The sequence below is a fragment of the Cibotium barometz genome, chromosome 10, assembly GCF_041138505.1.
Source record: "Cibotium barometz isolate CiBa-2024 chromosome 10, ASM4113850v1, whole genome shotgun sequence".
NCBI classification, from domain to species: Eukaryota; Viridiplantae; Streptophyta; class Polypodiopsida; order Cyatheales; family Cibotiaceae; genus Cibotium; species Cibotium barometz.
Window position 1 is genome coordinate 46,097,746 of NC_141055.1, and position 21,185 is coordinate 46,118,930.

The window sequence follows — 21,185 nt, forward strand, 5'->3', positions numbered from 1 at the left end:
ACGGGCAGTGACGAGGGTATCGCTTCTGCCTGGGTCACGGCAAGAAAAGGAGTTGTGGACATTGTATTTGTCACACATGTACAAGAATCTTCTGAATCTTCAGCTTTCTCAACAGGTATTAAGGCTTCCAATGTAGAAGGGGGAGGTTGAGGTTGTTTGCGCCTCTTAGACCTCTCAAGGATCCTCTTGCACAACGTGAGAATGAGTAAGTCTTCAACACTGCCACCAAGAGCTTGCAAGGACTTGAATGTAGGGCATTGCTCGCGAGGGAAACTTGTCCAACGTCGCGACGTTCACGACCGAGTACTTGACTAGGGTCGGACACACGTGCCACTAAGTAAGCCCATCTTGATATGGCTGATTTCTTTCCAAGATGTGATCCTTTGGAAGCTTCATGTTGCTGCTTCTGTTGCTGATGATTCCAATAAGAAGTTGGTTGCTTAGAACCGTAACATTTCCAAGAATATCCATGCTCAGGCTTGCGTTGCTCGCACAAAGATACTTTGTGTCTGGTTGTCTCTAAAGAACCATGCTAAAGGGGGAGAATTTTTGTTGAGAAACATGTTGAAGCTCATCGATACGAGCTTTTGGTTGTTGATGGAACATGGCTTCAAACCGCTGGAATGCAGCTTGTTGCTGTGCATTTTGCTACTCCAAGGATTTGTTTATAGCCATCAATATGGAGAACATCTCTTGATCATAACAGTGTTCACCGCATCTATCCGGAACTCAGATAATCCTGGGGCAAAATGTGATGCCTGTGGTGCAGGAATTGGAACTCGTGCAGGAACTGGAACTGGTCCCGGCGTGGGGGAACGGAACTGGTCTCGACGTGGGGGAACGAGGAATCGGGAATAATGATCACCTCTGGCTCAGACAGGGGTGAAGCCGGGATGGCAATAATCTCCTGTGAAGGAAGAGGATTCGCCGGCAGTTCATCTTTGGGAACCTCGTCTACATACGAGAGATACGAAACGGGCACATCAAAAACTTCGTCTACCATTGCGCGCGCAAGATGGTGCTTGCAGATGGGCCAGTGTTGGAGGAGAGAGAGCGAACCTGGGAAGTGGCTGGCAGAATTCGCAGATGAAGCCACACGCTGCCGTTGGTCTTTTTTTTTTTTTTGGTATGCGCTGGTCGCTAGCGGTTGGCCGTCAGGTTCTCTTCTTTTTTTTTGGTGTGCGCGCTGGTCGGCGGTTGGCCGTCGGGTTCTCCTTGCGCTGGCGGGTGGCCGTTCGGTGCTGGCTGCCGGCTGCTTCACGTGGCTGGTGGAAGCCACATGTAATAAGGCTCAAGTATAAGCCTTAGTTTATGGGTATAAAGGTGACGGGCTGGATCGCCTCGTAGAGGCGCCGCCAGCAAAGAGGTGCGCCGCTTAGTAGGGGCGCTGCCAGCAAAGCGATTGGCGACAAGGGCGCTTGGTCGGCAGCTACAGGTTGGCAGCTACATGAAACAAGCGAGGGCTCACGCCTGCCAACACTGCCACGCGGACCCGCCAAAACATTAAGTGAGTACCCGTAGGTGTACCGCCACGGGTGGAACTCGCCTGTAGGGCGGCCGTGCATGGAGGCCGAAGGGCAACAAGGACCCATCTAGGCACGAGGCGCGAGGGCAGTGACTCCTGGTGCGCGAGGCGAGGGCGCGGGCAGAGGGGGACGGCTGCAGGATCTCCATCGGGTTGGAACGGGAAAAAAAATTTCAGCGAGGCTTAATCTTTAGGCATCTGCTGTGGGTGAGAAGATCTTTCCTCCGCCTCCATACAACACCGACGCGAGGCGGTGACGAGGGAGTGCCGTGGAGAGGGTGAGGCATGGGTAGGAAAAAAATTTGCTCCAATACCACTGTAAAGCTTTTATAGCTTTATTAACATGATTAAGACCTAATTAGAAAACATGAGACAAATGCTGATAGAAAGATTGAGATGAGATGTTTGCATCGAGAGAGGGGCCTTTCTTAAATAGAGGCCGAAAGGGTACAAGTGAAGAGACACATCCCTGGGAAGGGGTGTGGCTCTTGAGTCAATGGTTATGTCCTTTGGACTTAGGGGTGTGCCTTTTAATGAATAGACATGTCCTTTGATAGTGACCCATGTGCAAGGGTGTGACCCTTCACAGGTGTCCTTTCAGTTAATAAGGAATTAATGAGTATTTAGGGAGAGATTAAGAGAGTTAGTCACAATCGTGACATACTCTCATCCTCTGTTGTCATGGCATATCTCGATCCTCTAGGAGAGAAGTAGCATAGAGCAATGTATAACACCATGTCTGCTGAGAGCTGCAGTCTAATCCACATGTATCTAGCCTCCTGGTCACGTGCTACCACCTGTAGGCGCTCCTGTAGCTCTCGCTTGAAAAGTACCGCTATACCTCCAAATCCTCTCGATGTGCTCTGCCGTGTGGTCCCCCTGTATGTAAACTCCCACTGATAGCCCTCTACTTTGGGTAGCCCCCTCTCTGGGCTCTGGTGCATCTCTGTAGGTAGTATGATGTCCCGTCCCTCCATGACCTCCTCCATCCTCCCAAAATGTGTCCAAAGTGCTCCATTGCAGTTACAAACTGCTGTGTGTATCTGTAAATCTGGATCCTCCATAGCCGATGTCCCATAGGCCACCTGGCGCTAATCGGTGGCCTTGCTATCGATGATGACATGGCCATCGCGATAGAATGCTCTCTTGCCCTCTTTCCGGGCCTGTAGGACTCTCGGCATGCATGTTTTCCTGTGTTCTATCTACATCCTTGTAAGGTCGTCATCCAAATAGATGGGATCTCCCTGTAATCCTCGTTGAATCACCCTCTTCCTCATGAAGGATACCCTCTCCGTCTCTCCTGCAAACTGTAGGATGAGGGCTCGCTTGCGTGTTGAGTCTTTCCTGGCTCTCCATGCTTTGGTGAAGGGGAGAGGGTCCTCTTCCCTGTAGCCGAGCTTCATGCATAGAAGCTGTCCATCTTTCTCGGGAGTGGAGTCGGGTGTCTCGGCTATACCTGTGACTCGAATGTTGAGGCATGCCTCATCTTCTCCTCCTCAATAGTGGTGTGAATGATTTGGTGTTCTTCCCTTTGAGTCTCCTCCGTCACTTCTTTACGGATGTTCTTCTTCACCACCTCAACCCATCCTGACTGCTTGGCTTCGAGTTTTCCCTCCATGTCCTTTGTGATCTCCTTGGAGATCTCTTCTTTGATGGCCGTGAGAGTGTTGTCATTGATCTCCCCTTCTTCCTTCTCGGTGTTCTTGACGGCTACCAGTTCCACTTTCAATGCACTCACCTCCTCCTTGAGTGCCGTGTTCTCTTGTTCAAGGTCCGTGACCAGTGCTTCGAGGGCCATGATGTGCCGGTGTAGTTTGTTCTCCACCTCATTGAGGTTGGAATCGGATGTCTTATTGTTCTCCTTGATTAGTGCCTTCATTGCCGTCTCGAGGGCCTCGAGCTTCTCTTGGAGACTCGGAGCCATTCCTCGAGATCACTCTGCAGCGCTTCCCACAAACAAGGAGGGGGGAGAGAAAGAAAGAAAGAAAGAAAGATATATTAACGTCTATGAGAGGCCAAAGTCGGCCTATGAGACAAAAAATAATACAACTGTGTTCTTCCGGTCATCGGAAGAAAAGAAACAAAAGAAAAAGTGTGCATGTGTCTGGATACAACTGTGAATCATCATGGATTGGTGGAGCCCATATACAAACAATATATAAGGGGGGTGGGGATGTGGATGGAGTGCTAAGGCAAGATCCATCTCTATATGCTGAAGGGGTAGTACAAGCATGCTATGCAGATCTATGTCTAACTCCATCCAGTGCCATAAGAGGGATATAAGATATCATACATCGCCGATGCTGAGGCTGTGAATGGCATGAACATGTACCCTGAGTCTGAATGGAAGCGAGCTAGCCTCTCCTGTGTCTCCATCTGGTGTCTCATTCGGATAGCTGCTATCTCTTGGTGACGGAGTCGGGGTGCTCTATGTCCAGTCTGTCTAGGTCTCCTCCTGGCTCTCAATTCCTCTGCTCTCTGTGCGGTCACCCCACGTGGTACATCAGCTGGCACTGGCATAGCTCTCTGGAAGAAATCTGTGAGCTGGGACTGTCTCCCACCCCTAGTGGGAGCGGGTGTCTGGAGGAGTCTCTCTCGAGAACTATGAAGCTCTAGTAGTAGTCTGCCAAGCTGTCGCTGGTCCGAGGCCTCCATCAACTGATGTAGTGAAGAGTGCTCCTCAAACAATCCTGCATATCTATCTCTGACCCCCTGGTGGGCTCTACATCTACATACAAAGTGATCCTCAGTCTCCACCTCCTCGCGGCACAATCTGCATATCCGCTCAGCTCTAGGAACCCGTGCCGCTCTCCCAGCCTCTATCTCTAGCTGATGTGATGAGACTCGTAGCTGTCCAATAGCAACGCAAGAGCTGTGTGGCATGTATACATCCATGTACCGCGGTCGATGTATAAACCCATCCCCTGAGATGCTCATAAAGTGGTCTCTGTAGTACAGCATCTTCGGTGGTAGTGGGCTCTCTGATGCTGTCCATGTCTCCTGTATGTAGTGCTGCCATATGTCCTGTCTCATCACTCTGTTCCTCTCATTGAGAGAGAGGTAACCCCGTGGAGCAGACTGATCATACTGAAAAGGTGGCAACCGCTCAATGTCTATACCATGATGTGAGAACCACTGTAGCATCTGTGCATACCAAGATCCAGTGTGTCCAGCCTCGGCCAGCTGTCTGGATGCCTCAAAAGCTCGGCGGGATAATCTCTCCATGGGCATCTCCCTCATCCTGTATATAAAGGAGATCGTCTGGAACAATGCCTCCACTGCCATAGGTGGTGCAGCAAACTCAGCTCGAACAATGTCGTGCGGGACGGATGGTTTGCTGCGTATCATCCTCGAGAGCATCAAGATCTGTGGTCTCTCTAGCTGTACCCATGTGGAGGCTACAAGCCCTGGTGCCCAAACCGTTGCTGCATACATCAAGGCTGGTGTCACTAATGTATCAAAGAGCCACCCCTTCGTGCGGGGTTCCTGAAAATGTGCCTGATAACACTGACGCTCAAGGCCAACAAGAGCTGCATACCCCCGGGTCACTCTGTCTGGGACTGCCTGAGCCATGGAGAAGCGTCCAGCTGAGCTAGTAAATGTGATGCCAAGGTAAACATAAGAGCTCACCACCTCGACCCGCCCTCCTGCTAATGTGAGAGTAGTGTGGCTCCTGACTGCGGGTGAAGTGTGGAAGATCATAACCTTGGTTTTCCCGAGGTTCACTGTGAGCCCTTGCTGTGCGCAGCAGTCATCAAGAGCCACAAGGTGTCTTTGAAGCCCAACCTGCGTGTTGGATACCAAGACGATGTCATCAGCATAAAGCATAACATGGACAGTAATACCTGATAGCTCAACCCGAGAGCCTCCTCCCTGTGTGATGTAATCGACCACCTCATCAATATAGAGCCCAAAGAGCGTGGGGGAGAGCGGGCACCCCTGCTTCACACCAATGGTGCTAGCAACTGTGTCGGACAAGCCTCCTGGGCATCGGACTCTCCCAAAGACCTGCTCATATAGCCTATATATGCCCCACATCATGTCTGAAGGTATGCCTAGTGTCTGTAGTCGCCGAAAGAGGCGCTCTCTGGGCACAGTATCAAATGCCTTGCGGAAATCCACAAAGCGCCGTTGCCTCCGTGCCTTGGCCTGATCAATCAGGCACCTCAATGTAAAAATGTGGTCGATGGTCGAGAAGGCTTGACGGAAGCCTGCCTGGCCTGCTGCTCTCAATCCCCCAACCTCTGCATGAGTGCTCAGCTCTGCCTCCAAAACTGCCCCGTATAGTTTGGCCAATATATGGCCAATCATGATGGTCCTGTAGTTCCCGGGGTCTAGTACATCTCCCGCTTTATGGATCGGCACAATAGTGTGCATCGTCCACTCAGCCGGAAACCCCTCTGACAGAGCTCTGTTGAAGAGATGAGCAAGAAATGGTGCCAATGTATCAATAGCATAGATGAGATGCTCTCCCTGTAATCCTGTATGATCTGTCGCCCGTCCATGTTGGAGTCGGCATATGGCCCTCCTAACCATAGGTGGGGTGAAGAAGGTGGAGACTGTGGAGCATGGCTCTGTGGGCTGTGGTATAGGGGGCTGTGCAGGCACATCATAAAGTCTCTCTGCATATGTCTGCCAGGTCTGAGGATCGGCAATAGGTGTGGGAGGACGGGGCTCTCTGAGTCTCCTCCAAGCAGCAGCAGCATCTCTGCTCATGAGCATGTGATATGTGTCCCAGTACTGAGCCTCCTCATAAGCTCGCCGCTTACAGCGGGTGAGAGTATGCATCCTCCTGCCTGCCTGCCTCCGGGTGATCTCCCCGCGAGCCCTCTGCACTCGGAGACTGCGGTAAAGGTTTCTGCACTCATCATCATACCATCAGTTCTAGGGCATGCTCCCAGATGTAGGTGGCCGTCCTGTCTGTATGTGGTATGGGAAACTCCTCGCGGCTGCGGAGTGAAGTACATGTGAGAGCTGGGAGGTGAGCATGGCCATGGGTGCCGATGGATCTAAGGCAAATAGCTGATCATGAACATGATAGTCGTACACCTCGGCTAGGTCCTGAGTGAAGTGAAAAATAGTGCGTGGTGGCTGTATGATGGGTGGGTGGGTCTCCAATAAGCTCCTGAAAGTGAGGGATAGGTATGTATGATCCGCCCCAATGGGGCATGGTGGTACGATGAAGTGAGACACCATATCTGCTGCCTCCCGGGATCCCATCACATAATCCACTGTACTACTGCCGCCTCCCACTGGAAAGCAAGTCAATCCACCTGAATCTGGCCACTGAGTCATCCCATTATAAATAACGAGATGGTGTCGGGCCCCAAGCTCCAGCAGCTGTTGCCCATATCCAGTGCTGTCAGCTCCTCCATCAGCGGAGATCCGAGTGGTCCCTGTATCCTCTGTAGCTAGCGGCTCTAGTCTCAGGGGATCCTCAAAGTCATAGATCTCGCACTGTCTGCTCTGAGTCCGTGCATTGAAGTCCCCCATCAAGAAAACTTCTCCCAGTGTCGAATAGTGTAAGATCTCCTCAGATAAGACAGAGTATGGAGACTCACTAGCCTCTCCTCCACCCGGCTCCTCGGTGGTGGCAAACCGCGACCCCTTCGGAGGAAAGTAGCAAAGGGCGATATAAATCGATCTAGTCGCCAAGAGGCGTAAGCTAATCCACATGTATCTCGCCTCCGAGTCTCGTGGTACGACTCGAACATACTCATGTAACCTGTGCCTGAAAAGCACTGCAATACCTCCTGAACCTCGGGAGGTGGCCTGTCTCATCCCCTGTCGGTGAACTGACTCCCACTGATAACCCTCAACCCGTGGTAAGCCCCTCTCCGGGCTCTCATGTGTCTCTATCATCAAGATGATATCCCGGCCCTCCATCACCTCCTCAAGTCTCCCTGGATGTGTCCATAGGACTCCATTACAGTTCCAGATTGCTATGTGTATCTCTTTGTCCTCGTGTTGTTTCCTCCGTGTCTCATAGGCCAGATGGCGCTATTCGACCCTCTTCCCATCAATGTAGATGTGACCATCCCTATAATGTGCCTTCTTCCCTTCTTTGCGTGCCGCCTTGATCTTCGGCATGCATAATCTTCTATGCTCCAATTGCATCCATGTGAGGTCATCATCGAAGTAGATGGGGTCCCCTGGCAAGCTCCTCAAGATAGCTCGTCTTCTCATAAAGCTCATCCTACTCTCCTCGTCCGGGAACTGTAGCACTAAGGCCTTGCCTTTGGTGGAGTCCTTTGGGGTTGTCCTCCATACTCTAGTGAATGGGAGCGGCTCATTCTCCTTTAGTCCTAGCTTGGTACATAGGTTCCGCCCGTCAATCTCGAGCGTGGAGGGAGAGAGAGAGAGAGAGAGAGAGAGAGAGAGAGAGAGAGAGAGTTATGTTGTTGCCTTGGGGGCCTGAGGAAGGGTGGGTGGGAAAAGGGAGGCGGAGGGGCTAGCGGACAGGGAGACGGGCCAGCATAGCGCGACCAGGGCAGCGAGGCGAACAGAATAGCATAGCGGGTCCACCAGACAGAACAGAGCCAGCCCAGGCGGGAGAGAGGGCGGCGAGCAAGGGCGAAGGCAGCGGCTACACACAGAGGTGCAAACAAAGCGAACAGAAGGCGGTGGCGAGCAGGGGCGCGAACAACGGCGAACAGTAGCGAAGGGAGGCGGAGGGACTAGCGGACAGGGAGACGGGCTAGCATAGCGCGAGCACGGCAGCAAGGCGAACATAATAGCATAGCGGGTCCAGACAGAATAGAGCCAGCCTTGGTGGGAGAGAGGGCGGCAAGTAGGAGCGAAGGCGGTGGCTGTGCACAAAAGCGCGAACAGAGCGAACAGAAGGCGGCGGCAAGCAAGCGGACAGAGAGAGGGTGGGCCAGCATAGCACGAGCAGGGCAGAGAGAGAGAGAGAGAGAGAGAGAGAGAGAGAGAGAGATTTTATTAACGTCTTCTAAATTTTAGGCCAAAAAACGGCCTATGAGACAAAACCTATGTACATCATCATAATACAGTAGAGAGGAGTTGCACCACACAAGAATGATTGTATTATGACAATACTTCCACCATGTATAATGCTTTTATACGCACCAAGGACTTATCTTTTGACCCTAAATAAGAGGGTGTTCACACCACTAAAGACACGACTAGAATCCATACTAACTTGGAGACCAACTCCAAAATACCCAACAAACCCCCCTTCGGAGTGATGGTGGAGTTGCATGCATGACCTTCAATAGTCCCGTACTCCAACACAAGCAAAGACCAAACATGGACCCCGGAACTGCCTCAGTGGCTCATGAACATGGCTCAAAGAGCTAAAAGAATGGCTAAGAGGTTCATAAAGCACAGCCCAGTGCAAAGGACTCAGAGGTCCAATTCTGCCCAAGGTACAAAGACCACTTACATTGGCATCCCGCGGCGGCCTAAAGCAGGGACAAAAAGGGAATAATGGAGATGAGCCTTTTACAGGAAATAAGCCATTACAAAATCCAAAGGGATCCAAAAATATATAACTCAGATTTCGTGGGACTACCCGGGTAGAGAACCCAAGACTACAAAATAAAAAAGGACTAGAAGTTGAGGAAGAAGTCTTCCCTCAATGCCGATGAAGATCCTTTTTGCATCCTCATTTCCAAGATTCCGACACTTGATGGTCAAGTGTGGGATTTGCAAGAAGCAGATACTTCATGATGGTGCTTGCAATACTTCTAGCTACATTCCTTTTTGGCATGCTCAGTACCGTAATCCCAATGGGTCTCAGTTCTGCTTGCCAAGTGCCAGCTTCCTCACCTGCCTTCTCCAACGCTTCGTGGGCACTCCACATGCATCTCATAATGGTACTCCCACAACCCACAGAAACTGGCTCCAGTACTCCGCCACCCCTGTCCTCCTCGTTCCCAACCTCAATTATCCACAGACCATCACCCCCCACATCCCACATGCCCTGTCGTCCCACCACATGGGGCCTCGAGTCATTTTTCGTGTCTTCTCCACTGCAGATGCCACCTCCACCGCCTTTGCTTCTTGGGTTTCCAGCCCAACGGTGCCTCTCTCCACCCCTACCGCCTTTGCTTCTTGGCTTTCCAGCCCTCCGGTGCCTCCCACCACCCCTTCCGCCTGTCCACCACCACCTTTCTACTCCACCTCTACCTCCTTCATTCCACCCCCTTCGGCCCCACCACCACCTCTTCCACCCCCACCCCGTCCAATACTACAATCACACCACCCACATCCACCCTCAAGAATCCCTCACTTCCGCTGCATTCCTCCTCCGCCATTGTGCAGCTTCCCACATCCAGCACACCCATAGTCCCTCTCCCATCTAGCAAAGTTTTCGAGGGTCCTAACCTTCTTGATCCCCAAGGTTGCCTCTCTCCTACTCTCTCCAATCACCCAGCCTCCTCTCCCTCCTCACCAGGGTCCAGCATCCATATCTCGTGGCCGTCGCCGCCGCTGGAGTGCCTCTCTGTTCACCAATGCCAGTCCCAACCCACTATGGGGCATTCTTCAGCCTCTTCACCCTCGCCAGCAGCAGCCGCCATTCTAAATCAGAGCACCACTTCCCAAATCTTCTCTCTGCTGCACATCCAGGTGAGCCCACCTTCCACCAAGCACCAGTGTCGTCTGTTGCATTTCTCTTTTTTCAGTATTTATTGGACATTTTCCATCATCCTTTGTAAATACAATTATAATATGCAGAATTTCTCCTTCTTTTATGTTCAGTTTTTTACGTTCTGTAACCACACCTCTATTTGCATGCTTTGGTTCGTGGGGGCCTATCCCTACCTCTGCCCTAAGGTGGCCTCTTCTTTCTTCTCCAACGACCTCTTCTTAGTTGCATTCATCAAGAGACAGTGAATCGTTTAGTGGTGGGCGACCTGTAGCCCACCACAATGGCCCAGCTGACAAGTGTTCGGCTAACAACTGTCTAACTGACAAGTGTCCAACTGATACAAAACTGTCAAAATCTGAGAAAGTGCATCCACTACCAGGTTGCTGCTCCAAACTCTACAAGAATGATGGGGTCGGGCACTAAGGGCTTACTCTGGATCATGCAGGAAAACGTTATCACATGCAGTCTCTCCATCCTCCTCCATCACCCTCCCCGAGGTCTAGTCCCCAAAAGGAGGCCCCATACATCACCACAAGTGTCACTAGTGTATCATTAAAGAGAGACAGAGAGAAAGAAAGAAAGATTTAATTAAAGTCTACTAAAGACCCGAAGGGTCTATGAGACCAAAAAGATGCTACATATGATCCGTGTGTAGAGTGGATGTCAAAACACAAAAGTAAAAGACTGGGCCTATGTACTACGTAGGTCCCTGTGTGTACAATGTAATAATAGACATGGAGAGCTCAAATGTCCATGGCGGAGTAGAGCACCGGGATGTCCACCTCCCATGGTGCCCCCCTAAGGTGTCGTATGATGTCTCAAATCTAGAGCTGATGGGTGGAAGGTCTAATCTGAGGGCGAGGGCAGGGCATCTAGCTCTCTGCAGGGAGGCTGCCCGAGATGTCCACCTCCCATGGCAATGCCTCCCTGAGGTGTCTTGACACAATACTACTTAAAAAGCACCACTAAACGTAACAAGTTAAAGTTCACAAAATACACTAGTCAATGTCATTCAGACAGAGGCAGAAACACAACCAAACAATTATATGAACCTGAACATCTGAAGGAAGCCATTGCAAGTCGGAGACTATAGCCGTGTGTGATTTTGAAACGGAACTTAGAAGGTTGAATATGACTACGGGAGCCCTCCGCCTTTTCTCCTCATCTTTATCCCTCTTGGATCCTTTCAAGCTCTCTTTTTCATGCTTTCCTACTTGTTCTTCTGCTGCACTTATGTCCCAAAGAATCACCTGGAAGCCATATGAACTCCATTATTAGTCCACATCTGGAATTCTGCAACTTTGTATATGAAACAGCTAAGTTAGAGTTAGAAAGGGTCCTTTTCTTTGACTAGCTTTACGTCCTCTAATCTAACCATACAGTGAAATGAGTTAACATACAAGAGTTTAAGAGCACATCAAAACTGATAAGGTTTGAAATAAAGTTTGAACATGATGAAGTCTGCCTCGTAGAAGGATTGAAAATGGTGCTTTATTTTGAGACGTCATGATTTGTAAAATAAAAGTAATGACATTTTAAAGCTAGATGGCAGAGAGGTGTTCAAACTGGCTTGTGGTTACGTTGATTACGCTGGTCTCTTCTGTGACTCTGCTATAAAATGTGACGTGTGTATACTCTAATCCCCTCCCCCGCCCCCAAAAATAAAAAGTATACAGACCACACACATGTATGTGTGTGTGTGTGGGCATGTGCAAGTGTTCATACATGGCCAACTACCTTCTGTGGTTAATTAATTGCCTTCACAAGATGCAGAATGATCAGCAACAGAATTCTCATGAATGCTGGATGGTATTTCTCACTTTTAAGCTCCAATATAAGCCACTTAAGTTCATATCATCTCTATGTGCTATAAAACGTCTGTAGACAAGGATGAAAAGCCCTCCTTGTGATTATAGCTTCTTGTGCCCTCCATCGCCATCGAGCTACCTTTCCACGTGACGTAGCTGAAGGTGACCTCTCGGCCATACTCATTAGCCCCATGCTTGATATTTTGGAGAGTGCTATACCATCTATTGGGGGCTGATGCTCCTCTCATGTTTCATGTTCCTAGTATTCCATGATGAGATTTCCATGGACAGTTTTGTATCACTCCAGTAAGATAGTTTGTTTTGTTTCTATTTTATTTTCCATTACATGTATTCCATGATGAGATGTGCCATGGACATTATTGTATCACTTTGGTCTCATAGACCCATTGGGTCTTCACTAGACGTTTCATCTCTCTCTCTCTCTCTCTCTCTCTCTCTCTCTCTCTCTCTCTCTCTCTCACCAGACGGCCTTTTATGATACCTCAGAGGAGATGCTGAGAGAGCTGGACACTCTGGATATGGGATTAGATAGATGCTCACAGGATGTGGAGTGCATAGAGTATGGGAGATATTTGGTAGATATGGGGACTGCACATGGGTTGGCCATACTTAATGGCTTGCAGAGGTTTCCGTCAGCAGCTGGATTTACTTGCTTTCCACATAGACATGGTGCTAGCACAGTGGATTATGTTATGGCTATGCCGAGCTTTGTTTCATGCATTGAGGACTTCACAGTTGGATCTCGGCCCATTGGGGTAGTAGTGGATCATGCATTGTTGACATTGACCATCTCTTTTCACTTTACCACAGCTCAGAGGACACGAGGGGCAGATCACACTCGATATACTTTTACTTCAGAGACTGATGCTGTCTACACAGATGGGATTTATAGACGTCTGTACACAGAGGAGCCAGGGAGACCTTTGGAGGAGCTGACCCATATACTGACAGAGACTTTACAAGATGCAGCGAGAGAGGCATATCCACATACTCAGCCTGGACAGAGACAGCGTTCTGGGTGTATGCCCCAGAACAGCTGGTATGATGAGGAGTGCAGAGAGACGAGAGCCCGACTGCAGCGGGAGGTTGCTTTGGGAGTCACTACTCACCGACAGTCATGTATTGCCTTCCGGCGCCTTGTGCGAAGGAAGAAGCGGGCCTTCCTTGCTCAGCTAGAGCAGGAATTATACCAGCTGTTCTTGAGCCAGGATTCGAGGGAGGCTTGGCGTTTGTTTCATGAGTCCTCCCCTGCTTTGGCCATCACTTCTACAGAGGTCTGGGGTAGTTATGCAGCATCTCTATATACAGTTCCTGGACAGACACCTTTTCCGGACCCGCCAGTACCATGCCCACAGACATGTACTTTCTTTACTGCAGAGATGGTAAGGAAGGCCATTGATTGGATGAAGACTGGGAGAGCATATGATCATGATGGATTGGCCGCTGAGCACTTTATTCATGCGAGGGACATGCTGGCAGAGCTTCTAGCAGTGATGTTCAATCGTGCTATGTGTGAAGGCTTACCCGAGACTTGGAGTATGTCCACCATCGTGCCTATCTTCAAGTCAGGGGACCCTATGGAGCCAGGGAATTATCGCACTATTATGATTGGTCACACACTAGCACGATTGTATCATCCATTCTTGAGGAGCAGTTGAGTAGATGGGCAGAGAGAGAGGGCATTCGAGCAGAGGGACAGGCAGGGTTCAGGAGAGGTTTCTCTACTCTTGACTACATCTTGACTTTGCGGGCCATTATTGAGGAGGGCAGGTCACATGGGCAACGGATTTATTGTAGCTTTGTGGACTTCCGCAAAGCATTTGATACAGTGCCCAGAGCCAGATTGATGAGGCGATTACAGGAGATGGGGGTACCCACAGAGCTCATATGGGGGATTATGTCTTTATATAGATCAGTTGTAGGACAGGTACGCACCCCAGAGGGGGTCTCTACTTTGGTTCACTCCACTATAGGAGTGAAGCAAGGTTGCTCGTTATCTCCTTCATTGTTTGGTATGTATGTGGATGAGGCTTCTGACTACATTGAGAGATTGGGGGACAGAGGAGCCCAGCTAGCAGGTACATGGATCCCACTATTGTTATATGCTGATGATATTGTGTTGATCTCTGACTCCCTTGAGGGTATGCAGCGTCATCTGGATGCTTTATATGAGTTTGCACATGATAGTGGATTGTCTGTCAACCTTGGCAAAACCAAGGTTATGGTGTTTAACACCACGCCACAGTGGGTTAGGCGATCAGCTCCCACATTTACATATGGGCAGGAGATTGTGGAGTATACAGATGCATATACATATCTTGGGGTAGTATTCAGTGGGCCAGTGTTTTCGATGAGGAGAGCAGCAGAGACAAGATTGACTAGAGCACATGCAGGCCTGGGTGGTTTGGAGAGGATGTGTTCGTAGGTTCAGTTTCAGGAACCTCGAACGAAACTTTGGCTTTTTGCAACTCTAGTGACATCAGCTATGCTTTATGGAGTGCAGATATGGGGACCTTCAGTGGGCCGTCACAGCGCAGGCAGGTGGAGAGGTATGGAGAGGCCTTTGGTATCTATGATTGCTAGGATTATGAGAGCCAAGGCCGTGGTACCTCATGAGATTATTCGAGCAGAGCTGGCGGCTGCCCCTCTGGTGATTGAGGCTCTTACGAGATCAGTCTCCTACATACATGGCTTGTGGGATCTCCCCCGAGACAGATATGCACGCCTCGTGCTTGAGTCCTCCCGACAGTTAGCTTTACAGGGAGACACGGCTTATTGGTATGGACAGATGACATCTTGGTTCCAGGCACATGGTTTTAGCATGGACAAATTGCCTCCCTTCCAGTATTCTCTCGAGGCACCCTCTCTCACTTTCACACGGACAGAGATTACCAAACTCATCCGTCAGGATTTAGTTCAGTTGGACATTAGGAGGACATGGATACAGCCGACTGAGGAGCTGGGCACGAAGATGGCTTTCTACACAGAGCATTTTCTTCAGCTCACAGCAGATGGTTTTGTGATCAGGCCCAGTTACATGGATGTACACTTGTCTCATGCAGTACGATGTGCTGTTGGTCAGATTCGCACATCCTCACACCAGCTTGAGATTGAGATTGGCCGATATAGAGGTATACCAGTTGAGGCCAGGATATGCCGAGTATGCCATGGGGAGCCAGAGACAAAGCTGCATTATATATGCCATTGTACTGCATACCATGAGATACGTGGTCGTTTCCACTGTTTATTCAGAGAGGGTTTTGGACCACTTTCCAGAGTCATAGGGTACCAGGACCAGAGGTGTTTGGGATTGTTCTTGCTTGAGCTGCAGAGATATAGAGATAGCGTGCTTGTTTACCTTCCAGTTCCAGTTTCATTTTCTAGGTGCCAGTAGTATCATCTTTATTTTTCTTTTCCATTTTCTGGTTTTTTATCCAGACATTGTATCAGATCCACCATGATGTGACTTTTTGGTCTCATAGGTCATTATGGCCTTTTGAAGATGTTAATATAACATTTCATTTCTCTCTCTCAATGCAAAGCACTTTGGAATCATGTAAGGCAAAAGTGGCTGTGGGTGAGAAGGAAATGCATTCATGGGCTGAAATTGCCAATGCCACAAAGAAACAAATCGAGGAAGTCAGCCCATGGATTGAAGTAGTAAAAAAGCAGAAGGATACACCAGTCAATAAAGTAGAGGTGATGAATACTACATTGGAAGAGGAAGCCAAGAGACGGGCACGTGCCTTACATGTACGCGTAGTTGGTGGGAAGATAAGGGAAATCCCCAAGAGGATGCAAAAGCTCATGGCAACAATAATTGGAGCCACTGATGTACCATTACTAGAGCATGGTGAGTAGGCAGAGATGAAACCAGGGCGAAGATATTGATCATCAGGTTTAGCGACTACCTCCTGCCCCCGCCTCCACACCTGACACCACCTGTGCATTCTCCTGCCCCCGCCTGCACACGCAGCCCCGCCATTGCCCTACTGCTGAATCTTTTCTCTACATGGCTTGACCCCCCTCCTACTGCTGTTGTTTCGCGCTGCGCGCAGGTGTCATGGATTAAATTCCAGTCCATTGCCTGTGGGAAGTACTGCAAAAAGTCATGGCCAAGACTGGAGTTAAAGAGGAGCTCGTGAAGGTGGAGGACAAGGTTAGCACAATTATCAAAGAAAACAAGAAGATGGTCGACTCTTTCGTTACCGCAATCATAAACTCCAAACTCAAGAAGGGATTTGACAAAATCCAAGAGCTCGAAGAGAGAACATCCAGGGAAGAGGCTGAGATTTGAGCCCTAAAGGAGGAACTAGTGGAGGCCAAATTGCATGCTAAAAGTCAAGCGGCTGAAATCTCAGCCCTCAAAAAGAAGTTGAAAGCCACTTCACAAGGCAAGCTTGAGGATGGAAAATTTCAGCCCTCCTTGATTGAAGAGCTGAATACCATCAAGGAACAAATGAGGATCATTCGAGAGGAGGAGAAGCAACAAAAAGAGAGGACATCTTCATGGGTGGAGGTGATCACAGAGACACAAAAGAAGATGGACGAGGCGGAATCGCCACCCATCTGCACTCCCACCATCATCAACATGACCCTTGAAGAGGAGCAAAGGAGGAAGACCCGGGCCTTACATGTACGAGTGTCCGGTCTAAAAGACCGTGATTATGCGGAAGGGGAAACCAAGGAGCCCTTCTCTATGATGGGCATTGAAGCCACGCACACAAAGGCATGGAGAGTGGGAAAGAAGAGAGAAGGTAGTGGCGAATCTTCTAAGGAGAGAGCACTTATCATTCGTTTCCCCTCCATGGAAGCGAAGAAGGACTTCTTGAAGAGACGTCCTACACTCAAGAAGACAGGAATATTTCTTGGAGATGACCTCACACTCTCGCAGCTTGCCCACATGAAAGAAGTTATGCCCGAGATAAGGGCAACCCGAGAGAAAGGGAAAGTGGCCTTCTATAGAGATGGTAGAGTGGTGATTATGGAGAGGCGCTCTTCATGACGGCGCGAGACCTATGGGACTACACTCAAAGTTGCTACTTGGAATTGTAATGGATCTCTACGCCTTAATGTAGGGACTTTTGAGGATAGTTTCACTGGGAGGGACATCATCTTCTACTGTGAGACGCATCAGGCTCTTGGACAGTCCATGCCACATGTTAGTGGATACCGATGGGAGACAGCTTGTAGATAGGAGACTCGTTCAGAGCATAGAGGACGGGGCTCAGGAGGAGTGGCAGTATTGTTTAGAGAGGAGCTGCAGCCACTGATACATATAGTCTGCAGAGATAAGCAGGCTAGGTACATGTGGGTTAGACTCAAGGCAGAGACGGGCAGATATCTCTACATTGCTATATGCTATTTTGCTCCTAGTACATCAGTGTATGCATCACCTAGAGGGCAGCCTCCCTTTTCTATTTTGGATGATGACATTTGGGAGTTCTCCAGGGATGGTGACATCATTCTCCTGGGGGACTTCAATGCCAGGACCGCCCATAACCAAACAGTATTTTATGATACCTCAGAGGAGATGTTGAGGGAGCTAGATGTTATGGATATGGACCTATCTAGACTCTCACAGGATGAGGAACACACTGAGTATGGGCAGTATTTGATAGACATGGGGACTGCACATGGATTGGCCATCCTGAATGGCCTACAGAGATTCCCGGCAGCCAGCGGTTTCACTTGCTTTCCACATCGGCATGGTGCTAGTACAGTGGACTATGCTATGGCTCAGCCCAGTCTCATTCCCTCTTTTCAGGATTTTATGGTAGGCACTAGGCCGGTTGGAGTAGCAGTGGATCATGCTATCTTGTCCTTCACTCACATTTCAGTTCAGCATAGCTCCATTGGGACAGGTCTCCACACACACTCGTTATACCTTTACGAGGGAGACTGACACCGTGTACACGGATGAGATGTACAGACGCTTATGTGCCGAGGAGCCGGGACAGCCATTAGATAAGCTCACTCAGATATTGATAGAGACGCTTCATGCTGCAGCATCAGAGGCATATCCCCATAGTCAGCCTACACGGAGACGATATGGGAACATGCCCCAGAACAGCTGGTATGATGAGGAGTGCAGAGAGATGAGGATCAGATTACAGAGAGAGGTGCTCATGGGTGTTACCACTCATAGACAGTCACGGCCGATTACCTTCCGGCGCCTAGTGTAACGGAAGAAGAGGGCTTATCTTGCTCAGTTAGAGAGCGATTTGTATCAGTTATTTATGAGTCAGGACTCAGGCGAGGCATGGAGACTATTCCATGAGCATTCACCATCACCAGCCACTACCTCCACAGAGATTTGGGGTGAGTATGCAGCATCCCTATACACAACACCAGGACAGCCACCCCTGCCAGACCCATCGGAGCCATGCCCAGAGACGTGCTTTCTTTACTGCTGAGATGGTAAGGAAAGCTATTGACAGGATGAGAACTGGGAGAGCATATGATCATGATGGTTTGGTAGTAGAGAGCACTTTATTCATGCCAGAGATATGCTTGCACAGCTTATTGCTATGATGTTTAACCGAGCCATGTGTGAGGGTTTTCCTGAGACTTGGAATATGTCCACGATTGTGCCTATCTTCAAGTCAGGGGATCCCATGCTTCCTGGGAATTATCGTACCATCATGATTGGTCACACATTGGCTAGATTATATGCATCTATTCTTGAGCAGGGGTTGAGAAGATGGGCAGAGAGAGAGGGCATACATGCATCAGGGCAGGCAAGGTTCAGGAGAGGTTTCTCCACTCTTGACCATATCTTGACACTCAGAGCTATTATTGAGGAGGGCAGATCATATGGCAGGAGGACTTATTGTTGCTTTGTGGATTTCTGCAAAGCTTTTGACACAGTATCGAGAGCCAGACTGATGCACAGACTACAGGAGATGGGAGTGCCCATAGAGCTGATTTGGGGAAGCATGGCTTTATACAGGACAGTTGTGGGGCAAGTACGTACTACTCAGGGTATATCTGAGATGGTTCACTCCACTATTGGGGTGAAACAGGGCTGCCCCCTTTCTCCCACCTTATTTGGGATGTATGTGGATGAGGTTTCGGACTATGTAGAGCGGGAGGGTGACATAGGAGCACAGCTAGCAGGGACATGGATTCCGTTGTTATTGTATGCTGATGATATTGTGTTGATCTCAGATTCTCCAGAGGGGATGCAGCGTCATTTGGATGCATTGCACACGTTTGTACAGGACAGTGGATTGTCTGTTAACCTTGGTAAAACCAAGGTGATGGTGTTTAACACCACAGCACAGTGGGTTAGGAGGTCAGCACCCACCTTTACATATGGTCAGGAAATCATAGAAACCAAGGGCCTCTCCATACATCTCCATCCATCAGTGCTACCAGCTCGACTGTGGTGATCCACTTGCAGCATGGCTGAAGTGACCAAAGTGTCAAAGAGCCAGAGCTTTGTTTGAGTTTCCTGAAACCGAACCTGCGAACACATCCTCTCTAGTCTCCCCAATGCTGCATAAGCTTTGGTCAATCTGGTCTCCGCTGCTCTCCTCAAGGAAAATAGTGGGCCACTAAAAACCACACCAAGGTAAGTATATGCATCTGTATACTCCACTGTCTCCCGGATGATTAGGGCCAAGGCCTCCGTACCACATGATATTATCCATGCAGAGATGGCTGCCCCCCCATTGGTAGTAGAGGCACTCACTCGATCAATCTCCTTTATACATAGCACTTGGGCTCTCCCTAGAGACAGATATGCTCGCTTAGCCCTGGAGTCTTCACGACAGTTAGCATCACAGGGAGACGGATCATGTTGGTATGCACAGATGACAGCTTGGTTCCCACTGCATGGCTTTAGTATGGACAGGCTACCTCCATTTCAGTACTCCCTCGATGCACCCTCCCTCTCTCTCACACAGGCAGAGATTACCAGACTTATCAGGCAAGACTTGACTCAGCTCGACACTAGGAGGACATGGATACAACCGACACACGAGCTTGGTACGAAGATGGCTTTCTATAGAGATCATCTTCTCCAGCTCACGAAGGATGGGTTTGTGATTAGACCCAGCTACATGGATACTCATCGTTCTCATGGGGTACGGTGTGCTATTGGTCAGATGTGCACATCCTCACACCAGTTAGAGATTGAGACTGGCAGATTCAGAGGAGTACCAGCTGAGGCCAGGATTTGTCAGTTGTGCCAGATGGAGCCAGAGACAGAGTTACATTACATATGTCACTGTCCAATATATTATGAGATACAAGGCTGTTTTCACTGCCTGTTCAGAGAGGGTTTCGGACCACTTTCCAGAGTCATGAGATACCAGAATCAGAGATGCCTCAGATTATACTTGCTGGAGCTACGTAGACATAGAGAGGGTCTCTTGAGAGGGAGGGGATCAGAGAGGGAGAGACACCTACAGAGGCAGATTACAGACTTCTTTCGACCAGAGATTGAGCAGTCAGGCCAGCAGGCATTGCAGCTAGCCCCAGAGTATAGCCGCACCAGAGGTACACTGATTGATCGGGCTATAGAGCTGGGGCGGTCCAGGTGCCCCAAGATGAGACATCGGCGGAGACTACAACAGAGGATCAGGACCATACTAGCACGGCATGGGAGACGTCCAGTCAGAGTACTCACCATGGAGGACATTGAGGATATCCGCCATCAACCGATGAGAGACATCTTTGGATAGTGATGTATATGATGCTTACCTTTGTTGCTGGAGTTTTCCTTCCCATATGTTATCCATTAGGAGCTCCTAGTACCTTACTTTTCCTCATAGTTGTTGTTTCAGTTTCAATTAGTTGTTTAGTTGTTTTAGCTTTTCTTACACAGACATTGTATCAGATCCACCAATTGTTGTAACCTTTTTGGTCTCATAGGTCATTTTGGCCTTTTGAGGACGTTAATAACAGAGCAGACAGTGTGAGGTGTATGACTATGATGACATAAAGATCCTCCACCCTGTGGATCCAGACGAGATAGGGGCTAGTCAGGCATCAGAGGACACTGGACCAGACAGAGGACATTATGGGGACCACTTACTAGAGTTGGGAGCCAGGCATCGTTTCGTTATTTATAACGGGATGCTACAGTGGCTGAGATCAGAAGGGCTGACATGCTTCCCACATGGGGGTCATACACGGACCGAAGGCACAGTGGTAGACTACATTATGGGGTCTTTGGAGGCATCACAGCATGTCACCTCATTCTCCATTC

The 21,185-nt window shown here is 49.4% G+C and overlaps 1 protein-coding gene across 4 annotated transcripts in view; it reads right to left on the reverse strand.

Annotated features, from left to right (window-relative positions):
• The window catches only part of LOC147634972 (uncharacterized), a 186,732-nt gene that overhangs the window by 37,221 nt on the left and 128,326 nt on the right, over window positions 1-21,185 (reverse strand). For all 4 annotated transcript variants that reach the window (XM_086804235.1, XM_086804233.1, XM_086804234.1 and 1 more), the window contains one exon: window positions 11,192-11,389. In XM_086804235.1, the coding sequence (XP_086660361.1) occupies window positions 11,192-11,389 (198 nt within the window). The remainder of the gene's footprint in view (window positions 1-11,191; window positions 11,390-21,185) is intronic.